Source organism: Tupaia chinensis, unplaced genomic scaffold, assembly GCF_000334495.1.
Source record: "Tupaia chinensis unplaced genomic scaffold, TupChi_1.0 Scaffold000002_1, whole genome shotgun sequence".
NCBI lineage: Eukaryota > Metazoa > Chordata > Mammalia > Scandentia > Tupaiidae > Tupaia > Tupaia belangeri.
In genome coordinates this window covers 6,569,618-6,587,907 of record NW_006159428.1, presented here as the reverse complement: position 1 = coordinate 6,587,907, position 18,290 = coordinate 6,569,618, and the positions used below count along the sequence as shown (strand labels likewise).

Below are 18,290 nucleotides of genomic sequence, written 5' to 3'. Positions count from 1 at the left end.
TCCTCCATTCTCCTCTCAGGATCTTGGGCACGCACACACACGTGCCCAGCATGAGTTTAAGCCACCGGGTCTGGGACTCAAACTGTGGTCGACTATATGGGAGTCCAGTGACATAGCCTTTACGCTAACTGCTGGTTCAACATAAAAGTTAACCATCTTAACAATTTTCAGTATTCAGTTCAGTAGTAGAATACTCAAGATGTTGGGCTGTCTCCTTTTCCATCTTTCAAAAATAAAACTCTGTACCCACTAAAAAACAATTCCCCACACTTCCCTCCTCCCTCCCTGACAGCCACCATCTGTATGCGTTTGACTACTCTATGTACCTTACACAGTATTTATCCTTTTGTTATTGAGTTATTCCACTTAGCGTAATTAGTGTCTTCAAGTTCTTTCATGTTGGAGTCGGTGCCATAACTTCCTTTTAAGGCTAAATAATATGTGTGTGTGTGTGTGTGTGTGTGTGTGTGTGTGTGTGTATACATGTACCACATTTTATTTATCTGTTGATTCATTGACATTTGGGATGCCTTTACCTTTTGGCTACTATGAACATAAGTGTATAGTTCTCTCTTTGACACTGTGCTTCCAGTCTTTTGACTGTATATCTAGGAGGAAATTGGTATCTCATACAGTAATTCTATTTTAAAATTTTTGAGTAACCATCATACTGTTTTCCACAGTAGCTACACCTTTGCATTCCCACCAGCAGTGCACAGGGTTCCAATTTCTCCACATCCTCATCAACACTTAGGTTCAAGGGTTTTTTGTTTTTGTTTTGTTTTTGGTTGTTTTGTTTTATAGTAGCCCTCCTAATGTGTGTGAGATGGTATTTCATTATGGTTTTGATTTGCATTTCCATTATGCTTAGTGGTACTGTTTTGTGGGTTGGTTGGTTGGTTTGTTTGTTTTTTTCCATGTGTTTTTTACCTTCTTCTCTGAAGAAATACCTATTCAAGTCCTTTCCTCATTTTTTAACCAGGTGTTTTTTATCGCTGTTGAAGAGTTCTTTATTCTTTTCCTTCTTTTTCTTTCTTTCTCTGTTCCCTTCTTTCTTTCTTTCCTCCTTTCTCAAAAGAGAGAGAGAGTGTGAATGAGCATGTGTTACCAGCAAGAGAGAGAGGAATAGCAGAAAGCAATTTCCATGGAGGATGGTCATGGCACAGTCTCTTTTCTTCCATCTTTCTGTCCTTTCAGGATTTTGGCTATGCATACACCATGTACCTGACATATTTTTCAAGCCACCTTGTCTGGGACTCAAACTACACAGTCCGCCATGTGGGATCTGGCTGCCTTAACCATCAGGCCATGGAGCTGACCCATGTAGGAGTTCTTTATATATTCTGGATTCTCACCCCTTAACAGATAAGAGATTTGCAAATATTTTCTCCCATTCAGTGAGTTGCAAGTGATTATGTTTTAAAGAAGAGATTTCGTTTTATTTAATGGTAACATTTCTGAACTTTAGAATGACCTGCATTAAAAAAAAAATTGCCTCAGGGCCAGCAGGTGGTGTGGTTAAGGCACTAGACTCCCACATGATTAACCTTGGTTCAAGTCCCAGACCCAGCAGCTTGAAAATCATACCAGGCATGTGTGCATGCATGCACAAAATCCTGAGAAGAGAATGGATAAGAAGGGATTTCACTTTCTCTCTCTGTCTCTCTGCCTGTCCAGTGAGCGCAAGGTGCCCTATAGCAAAAATCTTTCTAAAATTAATAAAATACATATTTTAGTTATAAAACACCCTCACATATTTTTACAAAAGATTTTTTTAAGTTTATTTCTTTCATAAGAAAACAAACAGAGAGAGATGTACACAAGCACTTCCAACAGGGCCCTCACACTGCATGCACCTCTAGTCTCAGCCAACCCAGACCACAAATACTCATGTATACCCAGAGTGCAGGGGGAGACTTTGGATGCCATAATAAGACCCTCTCATGTGGGTCCAATTGTATTACCACTGCACCACCACCTGGCTCCATATTTTTCTTAATGCATAAATAATGTAGGAAGATAAATATTAGATAAATGTCATAAAAATCAGAATAGACAGAACAGAATAGAATGACCAATGGTTTGGCATAGTGCAATCCAGGATTACAGATGCACCTTTGACCTGTCCTGTCCAGAGAGTATATATAGCCTTTAAACTTAGTAAGTTTTTGATCAAATGTTAGGGAATAAAATCTATAAGGTACTTAGGAATGAGGACTTCTTTTCCTAGTTTCAAGATGGATATAGGAAAAACCTTATAAAAGAAGACTGAAAAGTAAACTCTGGTATCCCCAAGTTATTCCATATCTCTTTTTTTGGGGGGGGCGGGGGGGAAGGTTTTTGCTGTAGGGCGCGTGTGCTTGCCAGACAGGCAGAGAGAGACAGAGAGACAGAAAGGGAGAAATCACCCCCCAGGGGGGATGGCCATACCACAATCCCTTCTCCTCTATTCTCCTCTCGGGATCTTGGGCACGCACACACACGCGCCCAGCATGAGTTTTAAGCCACCAGGTCCGGGATGCAAACCACGTTTGACTACGTGAGAGTCCAGTGACATAGCCATTATGCTAACTGCTGGTCCCGTCCATATCTCTTGAGTATTAGTCATATGTGGCAGGATATAATTCAGGAAACAGTATAACAAGAGCTTATTAATCTAAGAATTGGTGTGATTTGTTTAAATATTCTGTCAGTTTCAAAAAGTATTTGCAGGACCTTAATGATGAGTATAGAGTTAAAGCCACATGGTTAGAGAAGATAACTATGCACATATATTGAGGACAGTTTGATTCTAAGTTTCTTGGTAGCCCTGAAACAAAGAGAAACAATAGATTGTGTATTTCACTTTCTATGCTATAAGGAAACACATAAGATTATCATTAGAGACCAGCTTTCTGGCACTACGTTGTAAGAGGACTGTCTCACTTAAATCTTTATAAACATGACAGTGATCTGCATATGGACAGCATTTTATAAATGGTATATGAATATTTTTTATACAAATCTTGGCTCCTCCTGTCTCCCCTGGATAAAGTGCCAGAGAATTATACAAATTATAATTCTGTGAAGGAATTTCTATGATAAAGTGACGTTTCCCTTTGATCTCATTGATAAGACTCATTTGTGGCTCAGGCTGACCTCAGCCTAGTTCCTACTGATTATCATTTGCAAACCCTGAGTCATATTACCTCTGTAAAAGTTTGAGCCCTTGGGGACTAACAGATGGTGTAATGGTTATATCACTGGACTCCTACATGGTCGATCATGGTTCAAATCCTGGACCCAGTGGCTTAAAACTCATGCCAGGCACATGTGCATGTATGCCCAAGATCCAAAGAGAAAAATAGAGGAGAAGGGATTGTGGCCTGACCATCCCCTCTGGGGGTTGATTTCTTGATTTTTGTCTCTCTGTTTCTCTCTGTCTCTCCAGCAAACACACATACCCTATAAGAAAAATCTCTCTCTTAAAAAAAAAAAAAGTTTGAGCCCTTGAAATCTCAAATACCAGACTTCAATAGGAATATTATGCCTCTTGGTTTGCATTTTATATCTAAATATCTTGGTATCACTTTTAAAGGAAAGGAAAACATGAACTCCTGCCTTGACAAAGAGGACAGCTATTTACTGATGTAACTTGTTCTAAACCAAGAACTAAGAATTCTGTTTTGAAGTTATAATTCCAGGTCCTATCTTTTTTTTTTTTTTTTTTAAAAAGAGAGAAAAAAGACAACTTTTGGAGAAAATTAACATTCAAGAACTAATAGATGGTAAGGGTGGGGTTAAATGGAAGAAGTATTCTCAAATCAAATTTACTAAAGACGGAATTTCAACAGAGTTATTGTCCTTTCTAGGTCAGAGTCTGTCAGCTCTGTCAGTTAACAGATGACTAAAAGATTGAACATTGAGAGTTGGAACAGACAGCTAAGGGACCTTAAATATACCTTAGTTAGAGGATTATATGCTGAGCTTTGCCAGGTCGGTTTTATTAGACAACCAGCTCAAGATTGAAAGACCAATTTTTAACCAGAAGCAGGTAACTTAGAAATCATGCCTCTAATTTTTAAATGAAATTTGTGGAGCCAGTTGGTTCTTTTTCCAATCAAGAGTATTTTTGGCTTAACAATTTTTTTCTTAAAAAGGTCTGTGACTGTCTGCACAAGATAATTGGATTTCTTAAATCTAGGTCTCTCATAAATGAAAAATGTCACAGTCCAATAGGAAAGCTAACAGGTCATATTTTTGGCATTTTCTTATCCAGGATATTATAACCCAAGGAAGAATTTCTGGGTATTATCAGGCATTTTCCAGAGAACTGGAATGGAAACAGAGTGGCAGCAGGAGGATAGACCCAGGGAGGCTGGTTCTATCCTTGCCTTAACCCTGGTGAGATGACACTGGTGCAGCCAAGGCTGGAGTAGGGAGGAGAAAGAGAAATGGTTGGACTGGGTATATATTTTTAAGGCAGTGCCAACTAGATTTGCTGACCATGGATGTGACATATGAGAGAAAGGGAGGCGTCAAACATGACTCAAAGGGTTCTAACTAGAGCAACTGGAAGAATAGTTCACCATCAACTGAGATATGTGTTATTACATGCGAGTTGCTCTTGTAACATTTTTTTAGTAATTGTCTTTCACTGTCAAAGCAAATCACAAGTACAATTTCTAAACCAATTAGATGATAGTCTGCTATTACATTTTGAGAGTCAGATCAGTAATTTTGACTTAGTGACAAATCTAAAAAGACATGAGAGTCAGCATAGTTTTTGAAGCAGTTTATTGTTGGGGGGAAAACTACAAAAAGTAGAAATGGCAAAATTTATAAATATTGGATATAGTTCTACCTTCAGCAGTGATGGTCCATGTGTCCTTTAGCAGGAAGAGGATACACTGAGCATGCTTAGTGTTTAGCTAAAGATCCTTTCTGTAAAAATGTTACGTTTAAGAAAACTTGGGGAGAGCCAGCAAGTGGTGTCATGGTTAAGGCTCTGGACTCCCACATGGCAGACCACAGTTTGAGTCCTGGACCCGGAGGCTTGAAACTCATGCTAGATGCATGTGTGTGCATAACCAAAATCCTGATAGGAGAAGGGATTGTGGTGTGGCCATTCCCCTCTGGGGGGTGATTTCTCACTTTCTGTCTCTCTGTGTGTCTCTGGTAAGTGCATGTGCTTTAAGAAGCAAAAATCACTTTTAAAAAAATGAAAGAAAGAAGAGTTGGGGAAATTGGATTTTTTCTGAATAAGGTGATTTGTGAGCTCATAACACTTTTAAATTATTAAATGAAAAAGAAAAACTCAGATACTCATCGAATTACTGATCGAAAAATAATTCATAACTAAATTCTTAAGCACAAGTTATGGTTGGCATTCAGAAATTCCACATTTACTGTTGATGCTGTTGGCAGACTTTTGCAGGGCTTATATCTGAGAGAAAATGACTTAGCCGCTCAGTTTTTAGCCTGCTGCCTGGTTCTCTGTATCCCAGCGTTGTTGGGATCCTTTCACACAAACATCCTCACTCTCCACAGGTTAAAACTTTGGTTTATGTAAAAGAATAGCCCTGAGACTCAGTAGCTGATACCTAACTTAAAGAAGTTGCTTTTCAGTTACTCCTGCATTTGGTGGGAGGAAGGATATGATAATGGTTTTTGGAGATTCTTGAGGGTCTAAAAACTGGTAAATGTCAGCAAACTTTTGAATAAATGAAGTGCTTCTTAGGCTTGCATGCCTCATTGGTGTGTATACATATTCCCTGTAAACAGCTGTAGCAGCAGGGCATCCACTGTGCGTGGTGTCAGCTGATCTTTCCAGACCAGCTAGCCTGACCCCTTCACCCAGAAACAATGGCATGTCTTACCAGTTGACTGACTGAAGGAGTCGTGTGTTTCTCTGAAACCGAGTCTAGAATTTAAAAATATGAATTCATTGATATGAGCCAGAAACAATCCCAGAGTTTTTCTGGGAAAATCTAGCATGCCAGTGGGCTTGACATGAGCTGGTGTCAGTACACGCAGAGTGGGTTCCTGCTCTCATAGTTCTCATGACCAGGACCAGAGCTACCAGAAGCTCTTAAGCAGACCCCTGGTCTCGGGTTTGAATATACTTTTGACTCATCTGGCCAGCTGTGCAGTTGTGCTGACACCCAGAGACAGGCTAGATAGAAAGGTCCCCCTTCCTGTCTGGCCTTACCTAAAAGCAAGTTAAAAAGTAAAGGGTTAAGTACAAAAGTCACAGGTAAGTCTTCCTGACGCAGTGCTTCTAAAACATATTTGTAGAAAGATTATGCTGTATTTGTCTATTCTTCAACTTAGCATATTATAAATAGTGAGGAAGATAATATTACCATTTTATTTGACTCTGTAGTGATATGTTGTGATTATAAGAAAAAGTTGTTCGTACTCATTTTGTAAATTTACCTTTGAAGGGCTAGCAGATTATAGGACAGCATCATATGCTCTTATGGCTTCATTACTTATGATACCTAGACATAATTCAGCTCTAGCTAAGAATAGTAGATCAAATAGAAAATCATTCCAGGAGAACGAGTTGAGATTCTGAGAAACTGAAAGAACATGAGGGGGCACCCATTGATTCTCAAGCACAAGACACAGGACACCCACCATCCATCATGGTGCCATGCATGACCACAGCTGACTAGGATTGTGTTCTTTTACCATCTTGGTTTTTTTTTTTTTCCATCTCACATTTTCTAATATTTTAAAGACCAAGATAAATGTTCTGCATAGTTCAGCAATAACAATTTTTTCTTTTAATGTTTGCATGTACTTGCCAGAGAGAGAAAGCAAGAGAGAGAGTGTGAAAGTGAAAAAGCACCTCTGAAGGGGCATGGACATGCCACAGCCCTTTCTCTTCCATTTCTCCCTCTTTCAGATTTTGAGTTTGTACACCCAACATACCAATGTATTTTTAAAGCCACCAGGTCCAGAACTCTAACCATATAATCGACCATATGGGATCCAGCCGCCTTAACTACCAGGGCACTGGCCGACCCCCAGAAATAACAATTTTGATGACTAGAAGTTGATCTGCTCACTTTTAATTAATAACCTTTGTTTTGTAGAGTAGTTTTAGGTTACCAGAAAAATTGAGCAGGAAGTACAGACTTCCTGTCACCTCCTCTCTTATTGATGCCCCCACACAGTGTGTCTGTTATTGACATCTTGCATGTGAGAGAGCGTTCACTACAACTGACAAACCAGTACTGCTATGTTAGTACTAAAGTCCATTTACATGAGGGTCTACTCCGTGTGTTTTACATTCTTTAGGTTTTGACAAATATATCATTTCACGTATCCCTTCTACACTATCACTCAGAGTAGTTTAGCTTCCCTAAATATGCCCCTACTCCATCTGGTTACCTCTCCCCACTTGCACCCTGAACCCTTGGCACTGATGCTGGTTTTTGTTTGTTTGTTTGTTTTTCTGGTTTGTTTGTTTGTTTACTGTCACTATAATTTTGTCATTCCATTCATTTCTAAGTAACTACCCAGGCTTCCTAAGGAAGCATCATTTATTCCATTGTTTATAAAGTGGGTGGGCCTCTGGTAAATACTATGTGTCAGGCAGTTCTATGCGTTGGGATTTAGGTCACATATAAGAAGCCCTCTTTTTTTCCCTACCACCTTCTCCTTAGCCTTAATCCTCTGATAAGAGAAGAAGTTTTGGTGAGTGAGGATGAGCCAGAGGAGATAGATGACTGACAGACCATCTTATCCTCATCAACTCTGTCTGTCTCCCTTTTCTTTTATATAAGAAACATGCTTACAAGTCACTAAGTGAACTCCTCCGTCACCTCCTGAGCATATTCTTGGAGCAGACCCTCTGCGGGCTGGTGAGGACCAGTGGTGCACATTGTTTACCAGCTACATATCCAGTGGCATCATGCTGGGCAGCCTGAAATTGGCCACAGTGGGAATATTTATACCATGGAAATCAGTAAACATTGCCAATTACACTTTTGCTCATTTTCCCCCCAAAGCGCCACTTTAGCAGCAGACTTTTCATAATCAAATTCTTACTTTCAGCGTACCACCAGAATTAAGCCCCTGAGCACTATATTCATTCATATGCTCTAATTGTACTCGCCATAGTTTCAGGGAGAAAATGCAAACCAAAGTTGACAGAAGACTTGATCCAGTAAGTTTTGAATGCCAGACTTAGCATCAAGTGGCATAGGCCTCACTCAGGCTTTCCATTTCCCTGGAAAGAAGGATTGAGGGAACTTGAAAGGGAGCTTCATCCATGCTGTCGTCGTTCACCTCTCCGAGCACGTCACTCTGAGCCCTGCTGTTGCAGGTGTCAATCATGAGCATCCTTGACATCTCTTTTCCCAGGTCGCAGTGTGCTTGTCCATGTGGAATTACTAAGGCACTGCCTTTGCTGACTCACTCTTGTGCCCCATGTAGGACTGCACATGCCAGAGCGAAAGCTGATGCCGCTGACCAGGCTGCGCTGGCCGCCCGTCAGGAGTGTGACATCGCGAGAGCTGTGGCCAGGGAATTGTCTCCTGATTTCTACCAACCAGGTAAATAGCTCTTCTTTGCTGGGAGAACTGGGGCACTGGCCTTGGCTTGCCTTTATTTCCTTTCCTTTACTCAAGAATCTGAGCAATACAAGAAGGCTTCAGAAAATGCACTGAAAAGTTGATTATGGAAACATAATTCATGGATTTCAAACTTTTGCTGCACCAGGATACACTCAGGCTTAATTTCATTTTCCTCCAAACTTTTTGAAATCTCTTCCTACTCCAAGCAAGAGGGGGCATTTGGTAACGTTTGATATCTCCTGCAACCTGGAGGTTTGAGCTGTTCTCCAGAGGTATCTCCCTTCCTGCCTGCCCACCCCAGTCACATACAACCATCACACTTAAAGCTGACAGCAGTAAACAAGACAAGAGTGTCAAAGAAGGGGCCAGCAGGTGGCATGGTAGTTATAGCCCTAGACTCCACATGGCTGACCACAGTTCAAGTCCCAGACCCAGTAGCTTGAAAGTCATGCCATGCACTTGTGCATGTATGACCAAAATCTCAAGAAGAGAATGGAAGAGAAAGGACTGCAGCATAGCCATCCTCTTTGTAATGGTAAGAACAACCACCACCACCACCACCACTCCCCTGGCTCTCTCTGGTAAGCACACATGCCCCATGTTCAAAAACCTAAAAAAAAGGGGGGGCGGGGGGAGGAGTATAAAAGAAGTCGAAAACTATTGCAATGATTAAAGATTCTATAACAAATACACCGAAGTGTAGAGCACCTGTAACCATAATTTTAGCAGGAAGAGACAAGCCAGTAAGTACTATAACTGATGTACCTGACATGTAAAGCGTAGAGGAGGGGCCTTAGGGGGTAATGCAGATACCACTTAAAGACAGATTATTCTACACAGGTGAAGAGGAAGATGTATGTCATGATAGAAGAAATGAAAGTGACAACCTCGGGGAAAAAAATCCATCTGATCATCTGCCTCTCAGATACTCTATTAGCTTGTCAGAAAAGTCATGTATTTTTTTCTAGGCAAAAATGCATCATGGCTTTTCTGACAACCTAGTAAAAGAGTAATTACCATGGGCCGGGCAGTGGCACAGTGATAAAATATGATGCTGTGTGAGGCCGACCCACATGGGGGCTCTGGGTTGGTGTTTGGAGCCTCCCTGAGTACACAGGGCACACATGTGCCTGATCCTGGCCTGCTGAGGCTGCTGTGGATTACAGCATTGATGACCTGTTGAGAATACTGTCTTGTCTGACTCACTCATGAGAGAAATAAATGAACTTTCAAAACTCGTAATGAGCATATATTTGCAGTAGGTTTAAATATTTAACTCCCTTCCTAGTAGTTTTCTAATAAACTGTTTTCATCTCTTTGTATAATATTTTGGTATTTTTCCTTTGTATTCTAAAAATGGCAGTAGTAACCATTTTATATATGTTTTCCCATTGTTGTATAAATAACTTCTTCCTAGTGAATGTTTGAGGGGTGGATAGATTCCTAGGTGAATAAGCCAAAATAAATGTTCTAAATGTATAAAAATAAAAATTTTTATGAGCCAGCCGGTGATGTGGTAGTTAAAGTGGCTGGCTTTCACATGGCCAACTTTGCAGTTAGAGTCTCAAACCCAGGTTGAAAAACATGCTGAACATGCATGCATGCCCAAAATTGTGAAAGGAGAATGGAGGAGAAGGGATTGCAGCATGACCATTCCCCGGACAGGGGATGGGATGATTTCTCACTTTTTCTCTCTTTCTCCATCTTGGTCTCAGAGCTCCAGCAAGCACATGTGGCCTATAGCAAAAACTAAAAAAAAATTAAAAGTTCTTAAAGAATTTTTACACATTTGTTTTTATAAACCAAGTTGTATAACTAGCACCCTGGCCCTAGCCCAGCACCCATATGTTGTAGGTGTTCAGTAAGTGTTTGGTTCTGATGAAGGTGATTAATGTCAGAACCACAGGGTGTCACTGAATCCTGGTAAACAAGGTAACTGAACAAAGTGAACAGAATAACAAGATATGTATAAAATCTAGAAACTTGGCTATAATAAAGGATGTAAGAAATGAGAAGCTTCAGATATTCAGAAGTTTCACTATTATTCCACGGTTTGGTTAAAAACAGAGCCAACAGTTGACATGGAGGTTAGGCAACTGGATCTCACATGGCCAGGTTCCTTTTGTGTTTTTCTCACAAAGAAGCCACTAAAAAAAAAAAAAAAAATCTTTTTTAATAAATAAATAAGCAGGTAGGCTAAGAAGCCTCCAGTTTTATAAGAGAAAGGCTGGGGAATGGCCCAGTCTGGTTGCTGAATGATGGAAACCATTGTCATAGTGGAGACTTCTCCAGGAGTTCCAGTGTGTGGAGGCAACCACTGATACCGGCTGCTCATCTTTTAAGCCTTTGTGTGCTTGTTAAATCATTTAATACAGAGGTAGATTTTATTAGGAAAGGGAGCCTTTGCATTTTTTGTAGTGTCCTCTGGTAGGAACAAACTGTTTTGTGGTGTGAAATGAACTCACACTACCCTGGACCTAAGTATGTTGGTGAATTAGCTATCCCAGGATGTGAGAGCTGGAGAAAGTTCAGCAAGCAGAGGGACTGCCCTGTCCTCCCCATTGGAAAGAAGCTGGGCAGGAGGAGACACTTGGCTGGCACTGCTTTGAAAGCAAACAAACTTACTATTGTTGCCTGCAGATGGTAATTTCTTGGTTCTGTTGTTAATTCTCTTGGGGAATGGGGTCCCTCTAGATTTCTATTAGGTGTTACCAAAAGGTAAATGATATAGGAGGTCATCTCAGTTTCCCAGACTGAATGGTTTTAAAAGGCTTTTATGGCATAAAAGCATTTAAGGGTGAAAAAAATATTGTGGGAAAATGTAATCCCACCCTTTCTTAGCTACAACAGCTCCATATAAGCAAGTCATCCATCAGTAATGAATACATCTCAGTAGCATGAGATGACAGCAGGTCTGTTTGAGACCAGAGCTAAGGGGGAAGGCTATAGTCCCTTTTGACCCACAGCCAACACTTCCCTCTGCAACTGTATAGAAAGCCTTTTCTCTACTGAGTATTATTGATCTTCTCAAGGGAGCATAACTCATACTTTCCACTCTGCATTTACAGGGTGATCAAATCAGTTAGACATTTTCTAAAAGGGCTTTCTAAGCCAGGCTGCTCATTTAATTTACATGTCTTAGACATAAATGTTCCCATTGTTTGGAATGCATGTGTCGTGCATAGAAGTTGTTAAGCCTGGGCATAAAGGATAAAGGATATCTGTCACAGCTTACATGTTGAACGGTTTCACGGTGAATTACCTATTTTCAGGAGTTGTAAGTATTTCAGATATTTACCCTCTTAGTTAAATCTTAAGCATTTAGATCAGGACTCTATTATTCCACAGTTTAGTTAAAAACGGGGCCAACTGTTGACGTGGAGGTTAGGCAACTGGATCCCACATGGCCAACTGCATGGTTCGCATCCTGGAACCGGAAGCTTGAAAATCATGTCAGGCATGTGTACATGCATACCCAGAATCTCAGGAGGAGAATGGAGAAGAAAGGATTGCCACATAACCATCCCCACCTGGGAGATGATTTTTCACTTTCCTTTTCTCTCTCTCTCTCTCTCTCTCTCTCTCTCTCCAGAGAGCACATGTGCCCTATAACAAACTTTAAAAAAAAAAAAACAAGAAAAAAAGAAAGAAAACATAGCCATGTGGATGGCTTTATAACTCAAAGGTTAAGTTAATAAAAAGTAAAAAGCATACAAGTGGATGTACGTGAATGTGTACATAGATGATTGTGTATATACACAGAAGCCAGATGGCCGTCAGTGTGAGAGATGAGTCATCCCCTAGAGCTTCGAAAGAATATCATCCTCTGAGAGTTAAACTTGAAAATGAGCCCATGGTGCTGCATAGAGGTAGGTCAGGTTGTGCTAAATGAGTATGGCTTTTAAGAACTGCAAGATTTCCTTGTGACCTGGTTGGGTGTGTGAAAACATCTAAAGAGAGATGGTCATCCAAGGAAGTATAGAAAAAGAGAGTCATAGAGGCAAAACTTGGCAGTGTCTGTCCACAAACCATCCAGGGGAGGAGCAGCCTGAGCCAAAACCTTGGAGTATTGCTGTCACATTGGCAAGGACGTTTCTATTATAGGGAAGGATACAGGGAACGGTAGCCAACGGTGTATGGCTTTATTGGCAAGATCATCTTGACTCGGGAAATGGACACATCAGGCTAGCCCAACTTGTTGCCATTAGATATTTGATTCATCTCATGCTCTTTGTCCCGATCCCATGTTCGCCAGTAACTTTCTCATTTTTGTCAAGCTTCTCATGAAGGTCTGCTGGTAGGAGACCACATATTAGCCTAAGTCCTCTGGCCTATGTGACTTGTACATTGCTGGATATAAATTAATGAATTGGCCTCTGGTATTATAGTTATACTGGTCTTATGAACTTAGGTAATGTGTGTCTACCGCATAGATGACTCTACTTCAAAGTGCTGATAAAATCAGGTTCCTAAACCAGCGAGGTAGAGATAATACCTTGGTGGATAATCAGTCTCCAAGGAAGTATTGGGTTGTCAGAAAGGACATGACTTATTTTTTCATGTTTTTCTATACAAAAATGGATCATAACTTTTCTGATGACCCAATGAAAGGGGTTGGGGCATTGGGGAGGAGGAATTAGGAAACTATATAGGTGTCCCTTTGTCCCACTGTTCTAATTTCTTTCTACCAGGATACTTTGTTCTTAATTTCAAATGATATTGAGAAGGATATAAAATTTTTATACAGTTTTTATAAAGAAATTGTAACCTGCCCTGGAATGTGATAAATGTGTTGTTTTGATCCCTCTTAGGAAATAGCCCACCTGCTTCCTAAGCAACATTCTCAAAAAGCTTTCTCTCTCTTTGTTTAAGCATGTATGTGCTCACATGCAGATAGTACATTGATTATTTAAGGTAAAAAAGTGATATATTTTAACCAGTTATTTTATTCAGTATTATTATAATTGCTACTACTACCATTATTATTATTATTATCATTATTAACTTGATCAGAGAGACAGAGAGAGGGAAAGTGAGAAAGCAAGCCGCCAGACCCAGGACTCGAACTGTGTTTGTCTATGTGACAGTCCAGCACCTTAACCACTACACCACCTGCCAGCCCCACAGCTGTATATTTAGTATAGGGTATTATGGGCTTGTGTTAACTAAGCTTGCATTTCTGGAATGAATTAGAAATCAAAGCATAGCTTCATTAAATAATTATCTATACCATCATTCATATATGTACGACTTTGGGTTAAAAAGGGGGAAGCATCCTGAAATAGGTGACTTGTAAGCTCACCTTCCAAACCTAAAATTCCAAATAATATTTTTTCATAAAAAGGTGGAACTGAAAAGCCCACTAGTTAGCATGAAATTGATACTTCATGTTTGCTGGTTATACTTACCCCTTAACTCATTTAGGTAAATTGAGTGCAAGACACTGGAGTAGATGTCCTGTGGCCTACAGACAAAAGTGAGGTGGATGACAGTGTTATTACGGATTAGACTGTACAGTCCTGTAGGGAAGTAGCATTCTCTCTGGAGAGCCTAGAAATGATCTGCTGCTAGTTATGTAACCTTTCTAGTATCCTTCAACCTGGTCCTCTTCCACTGATGGGCAGTTTCCAGAAAAATGTCTGATTTCTATTTCATTATTCCTGCTCTCAGCACAATGCATTTGATATCTGCACGGCCCTGGTAGACATTTATGTTGGGAACTCTTCATGGCACTCCTCCCACCCACAGCCAGGCCACCAGGGCTCACCTCTAAAGAACTGGATTTCCCGCTGCCACCATCTGCCATTATCTGTTCAGAGTCTTTGTGCCAACTGTGACGAGTCACCTTTCAGTGCTGACTCCTGTTGTTTCGTGTTGTGTGGCATGTCACTGAGCAGGTGACTTGTATCTGACTTCTTCCCAGTGTAAATCACCAGGGGAGACAGTCCCTAGGGATTCATAGAGACTGTCCGTACACACAGATGAAAATGCTGGCTGCCACAGCCATCAACACTCGTCATCCTTTCCCTCCCTGGCAATATTCTGCCGAGTCTTTCTAATGAACTGCTGCATCTCGTCAGCTTTACGTCGCTGGCATTGCAGTGCCAACGTGCTTTACTACACAAAGCAAGTAGCAGCACAGCATGTGCCTTCAACAGAAAATAGTCCAGAAGGAACTTCTGTCCTCTGCATTCCATCAAATGTCTTTGTTGAAAAGTATTAACTCTTGCTCTGGAAAATCTAATGGTACATCGTCACTTAGCTAGCCAGTCATTTCCAACTGGGTGTGGTTATATAAGGCTGGCTTTAGGTCTGCTTCTAATTAGATAATATGAGTCTATAATATAGGTGTTTAAAAGAATTCTTTTTTATTTAACTTTGTTTGTTTATTTATTTTTATTTTACCAGAGAAGGACAGAGAGCGAGAGAGAAAGTGAGAAAGCAAGCTGCCAGGTCCAGGATTTGAACCGCGGTCGGCCATGTGGGAGTCCTGTACCCCTAACCACCATGCCACCTGCTGGCCCCAATCAATGTATATTTTTTAAAGTTTATTTATTTTATTTCATCCATGAACATGAGAGAGAGAGAGAGACAAAAAGACTGCACCCCGAACAGATCTGAACAGCACAGCCCACCCAGCCTCAGCCAGCTCTGGATCATGGGCATGCACATGCCTGGCATACCCAGGGAGGTTGGCTAAGCATCATGTTTAACCACTGTGCCTCCACAAGCCCTGGGTCAGCATATATTTTTATACTTTCAAGTGCCTGAAACTGGGCATATTAAAGTCACTTGGAGCATTTACTAAGCATGCAGATCTCTAGACCTCAATTTATACTTACTAAATTAAAAAAAAAAAAAAAAAACCCTCTGGAAATAGCACCCCAAACACTTCTGACAAACAGTAAGTGTAAGGACCTTTGGATGTGCACTTCGTCTCTTTCCCATCCATTGTCAAATGCATACTAAAGCCAGGCATTTTTTTTTTTTAATCTAAGAGTTGGTGCTAAAATGTACTTCCACCATTCTAGTAAATTCTTCAAGCTTAACAGATTTTGAGCATTATCAGAATCCCCTGTAAATCCACCTGAGTAAGCATACCTGAGAACTCATCCAAGAAGAGTGAGAATAAATATGAGACATGCCTTTCCCAGGACGTTCAGGAGAACAAAACTGTGTTCTAAAAGGTGCCACACCAGATTTCTAAAGACTGAAGACATGATTTAGGCTGGTATTTTGAGAGTCAATAAGCATACTAAGGAATATATTCATTGGAATCCAAAATGTAGCTTTACAAATTGAATAGCACATGTTTCTCTAATGGCCAAATTATTCTCAACTTTATCAATGTTAGTACAGATAGCCTCTGCCTTATGACAGTTCAACTTAACAGTGGGTTTAACAATGGGTTTATCAAGGGATTAAATGTATTTTTGACCTGTAATATTCTCATAGGCTTCTCAGTCCAACTTGCTATGGATTTTTTGGGGACATAACCCCATCATAAGTCAAGGATCATCTGTACAAATTAAGTAGAGAGAGTTCTCTTTGCTATTTATAAAAAGCATTCAAAAATGTATTTTGTATACAAATATTATAGGTCTTCTTTTTTCAGGTAACTCAGCATATCCCTTTAAGTGCTATCTTTAAAAAGTCACTAATTTTTCTTGGACCCACTGTTACTGAGTTGCCTGAATTTCCCAGAATAAATGACTTCTTGTAGCTGTTAGCATTTCATGAATCTTATCCTTCACTGGCAGGTGTCACTTTCATTGTGATCTGTCAAAGCAGATCTTTTCTGCTCTTAATATGCTGTCTGCAGTAAATGCAGAAGGGTGGGACTGAAGGTCACTGGGATAAATCCTAAATTTGTAACCTGTACTATCAACAGTCTCACATCTTCAAAATGAAATGTGTGAATTTCCTGGCAGCTTTATTTCTCATAATTCACTGACTCTGTACCTTTTCCTTCCAACTTTAAGAATCTATAACTGGGGAACCAGAACTTAGTGTAATGGCTGTGTTGCTGGACTCCCATGTAGTCTACCACGGTTTGAGTCCCAGACCTGTGGCTTAAACTCATGCCAGGCGCGTGTGTGTACATGCCCAAGGTCCTGAGCCCAAGGTCCTTAGAGAAGAAAGGAGGAGAAGGGATTGCGGAGTGGCCACCCTCCCTAGGGGGTAATTTCTCGCTTTCTGTCTCTCTGTGTCTCTCTGTCTGTCTGGCAAGTGCACATGCCCTACAGCAAAAACCTCTCCAAAAAAGAAAAAAGAATTTATAACTAGGTCCAGCAGATGGCTTATTGGTTACATCACTGGACTCCCACATAGTCGACTGTGGTTTGAGTCCCAGACCCGGCAGCTTAAAACAATGCCAGGAACTTCATGTGTGTGCTCAAATTCCCAAGAGGAGAATGGAGGAGAAGAGATTGCAGCATGGCCATACCCTTTGGGGCAGGGAAGGGGGTTATTTCTCTCTTTCTGTCTCTGTTTCCCCAGTGAGTGCACATACAAAAATTTCTCTCTTTAAAAAATAAAAAAGAATCTATAACTAACTATGTTTGTCAGAATCTATTAGTATTTTCCACTCTTTTCTGTATGTGTATTTAAGTTAGGCTTTTTTTTTTTTGCAATAACTTTTGCACTTATCCTTTAAATTGAAGACTTTAAAAGTACTTTGTAATTTATGTAATTGGTTCAGCATTATGTAGCTTAAATTTAAACTTCATTGGCTCCAAGAATGTTAATTATCTTTGCACAGTACATTCACTACCATTCCTAGATGGGTATTTCAGTAATGCTATAAAACTAAATAACAGTGAAGCAAAAATAAAACCAACTCTGATGAAATTTTGGAAGGAGGAATAAGGGAAACTATATATAAGCAACATACTGCTTCAGGCTCTATCAAAGAATATACTTTATTACAGAAGAGGGAGGGTTTTGTAAAAAATACAGTAGTCCACCCTTTTCTGAGGTTTTGTTTTCCAATTCGAGTTACCCACAGTCACCCATGGTCTGAAAATAGGTGAGTACAGTACAGTAAGATATTTTAAGAGAGACCACATTTGCATAACTTTTATTACACTGTATTATTACAGTTGTCCTGTTATTCATTCTTACTAGCAATCTCTTTCTATGCTTAATTTATAAGTTAAACTTTATCATAAGCATGTATGTATAGGGTATAACATAGTACATACATGGTTGGGTACTATCTGTGGTTTCAGGCATCTGCTGAGGGTCTTGAGGCTAGTCCCCTGCATATAAGGGGGAATAATCTTTTTTTTTTTTTTTTTTAAGGTTTTGGCCATAGGGCATGTGCCCTCCCCAGAGAGAGACAGAGAAAGACAGCAAGAGGAAAAGTGAGAAATCACCCTAAGGAGGATGGCCATACCATATTCCCTTCTCCATTCTCCTCCTGGTGTGATTTTCATGCTGCCAGGTCTGGTACTCAAACCTTGGCTGGCCATGAAAATCCAGTGCCACAACCACCACACCACCTGTTAGCCTCAAGGGGAGAGTCTTAAACCTGCAACAGAATCATGAGGGACTTCTTCATGGCAGACCAGTATAAATGCCTTTGTAGGTTTAAAAACAGGGCTAGTGAGCTGATGGAGAAGCATTCCTGTTTTGTGTTCACGATACGGCTTCCTTCTGTGGGGCTATGTCCAGTCACAACACCCAGAAAGAACTCAAACATAGAAAGATGTCACCTTTTAA

General features: G+C 40.3%; 1 protein-coding gene across 3 annotated transcripts in view; it reads left to right on the top strand.

Annotated features, from left to right (window-relative positions):
* The window catches only part of JPH1 (junctophilin 1), a 96,755-nt gene that overhangs the window by 65,034 nt on the left and 13,431 nt on the right, over positions 1-18,290 (top strand). For all 3 annotated transcript variants that reach the window (XM_006139811.3, XM_006139813.3, XM_006139812.3), the window contains exon 3: positions 8,428-8,546. In XM_006139811.3, coding sequence (XP_006139873.1) covers positions 8,428-8,546 — 119 coding nt within the window. The remainder of the gene's footprint in view (positions 1-8,427; positions 8,547-18,290) is intronic.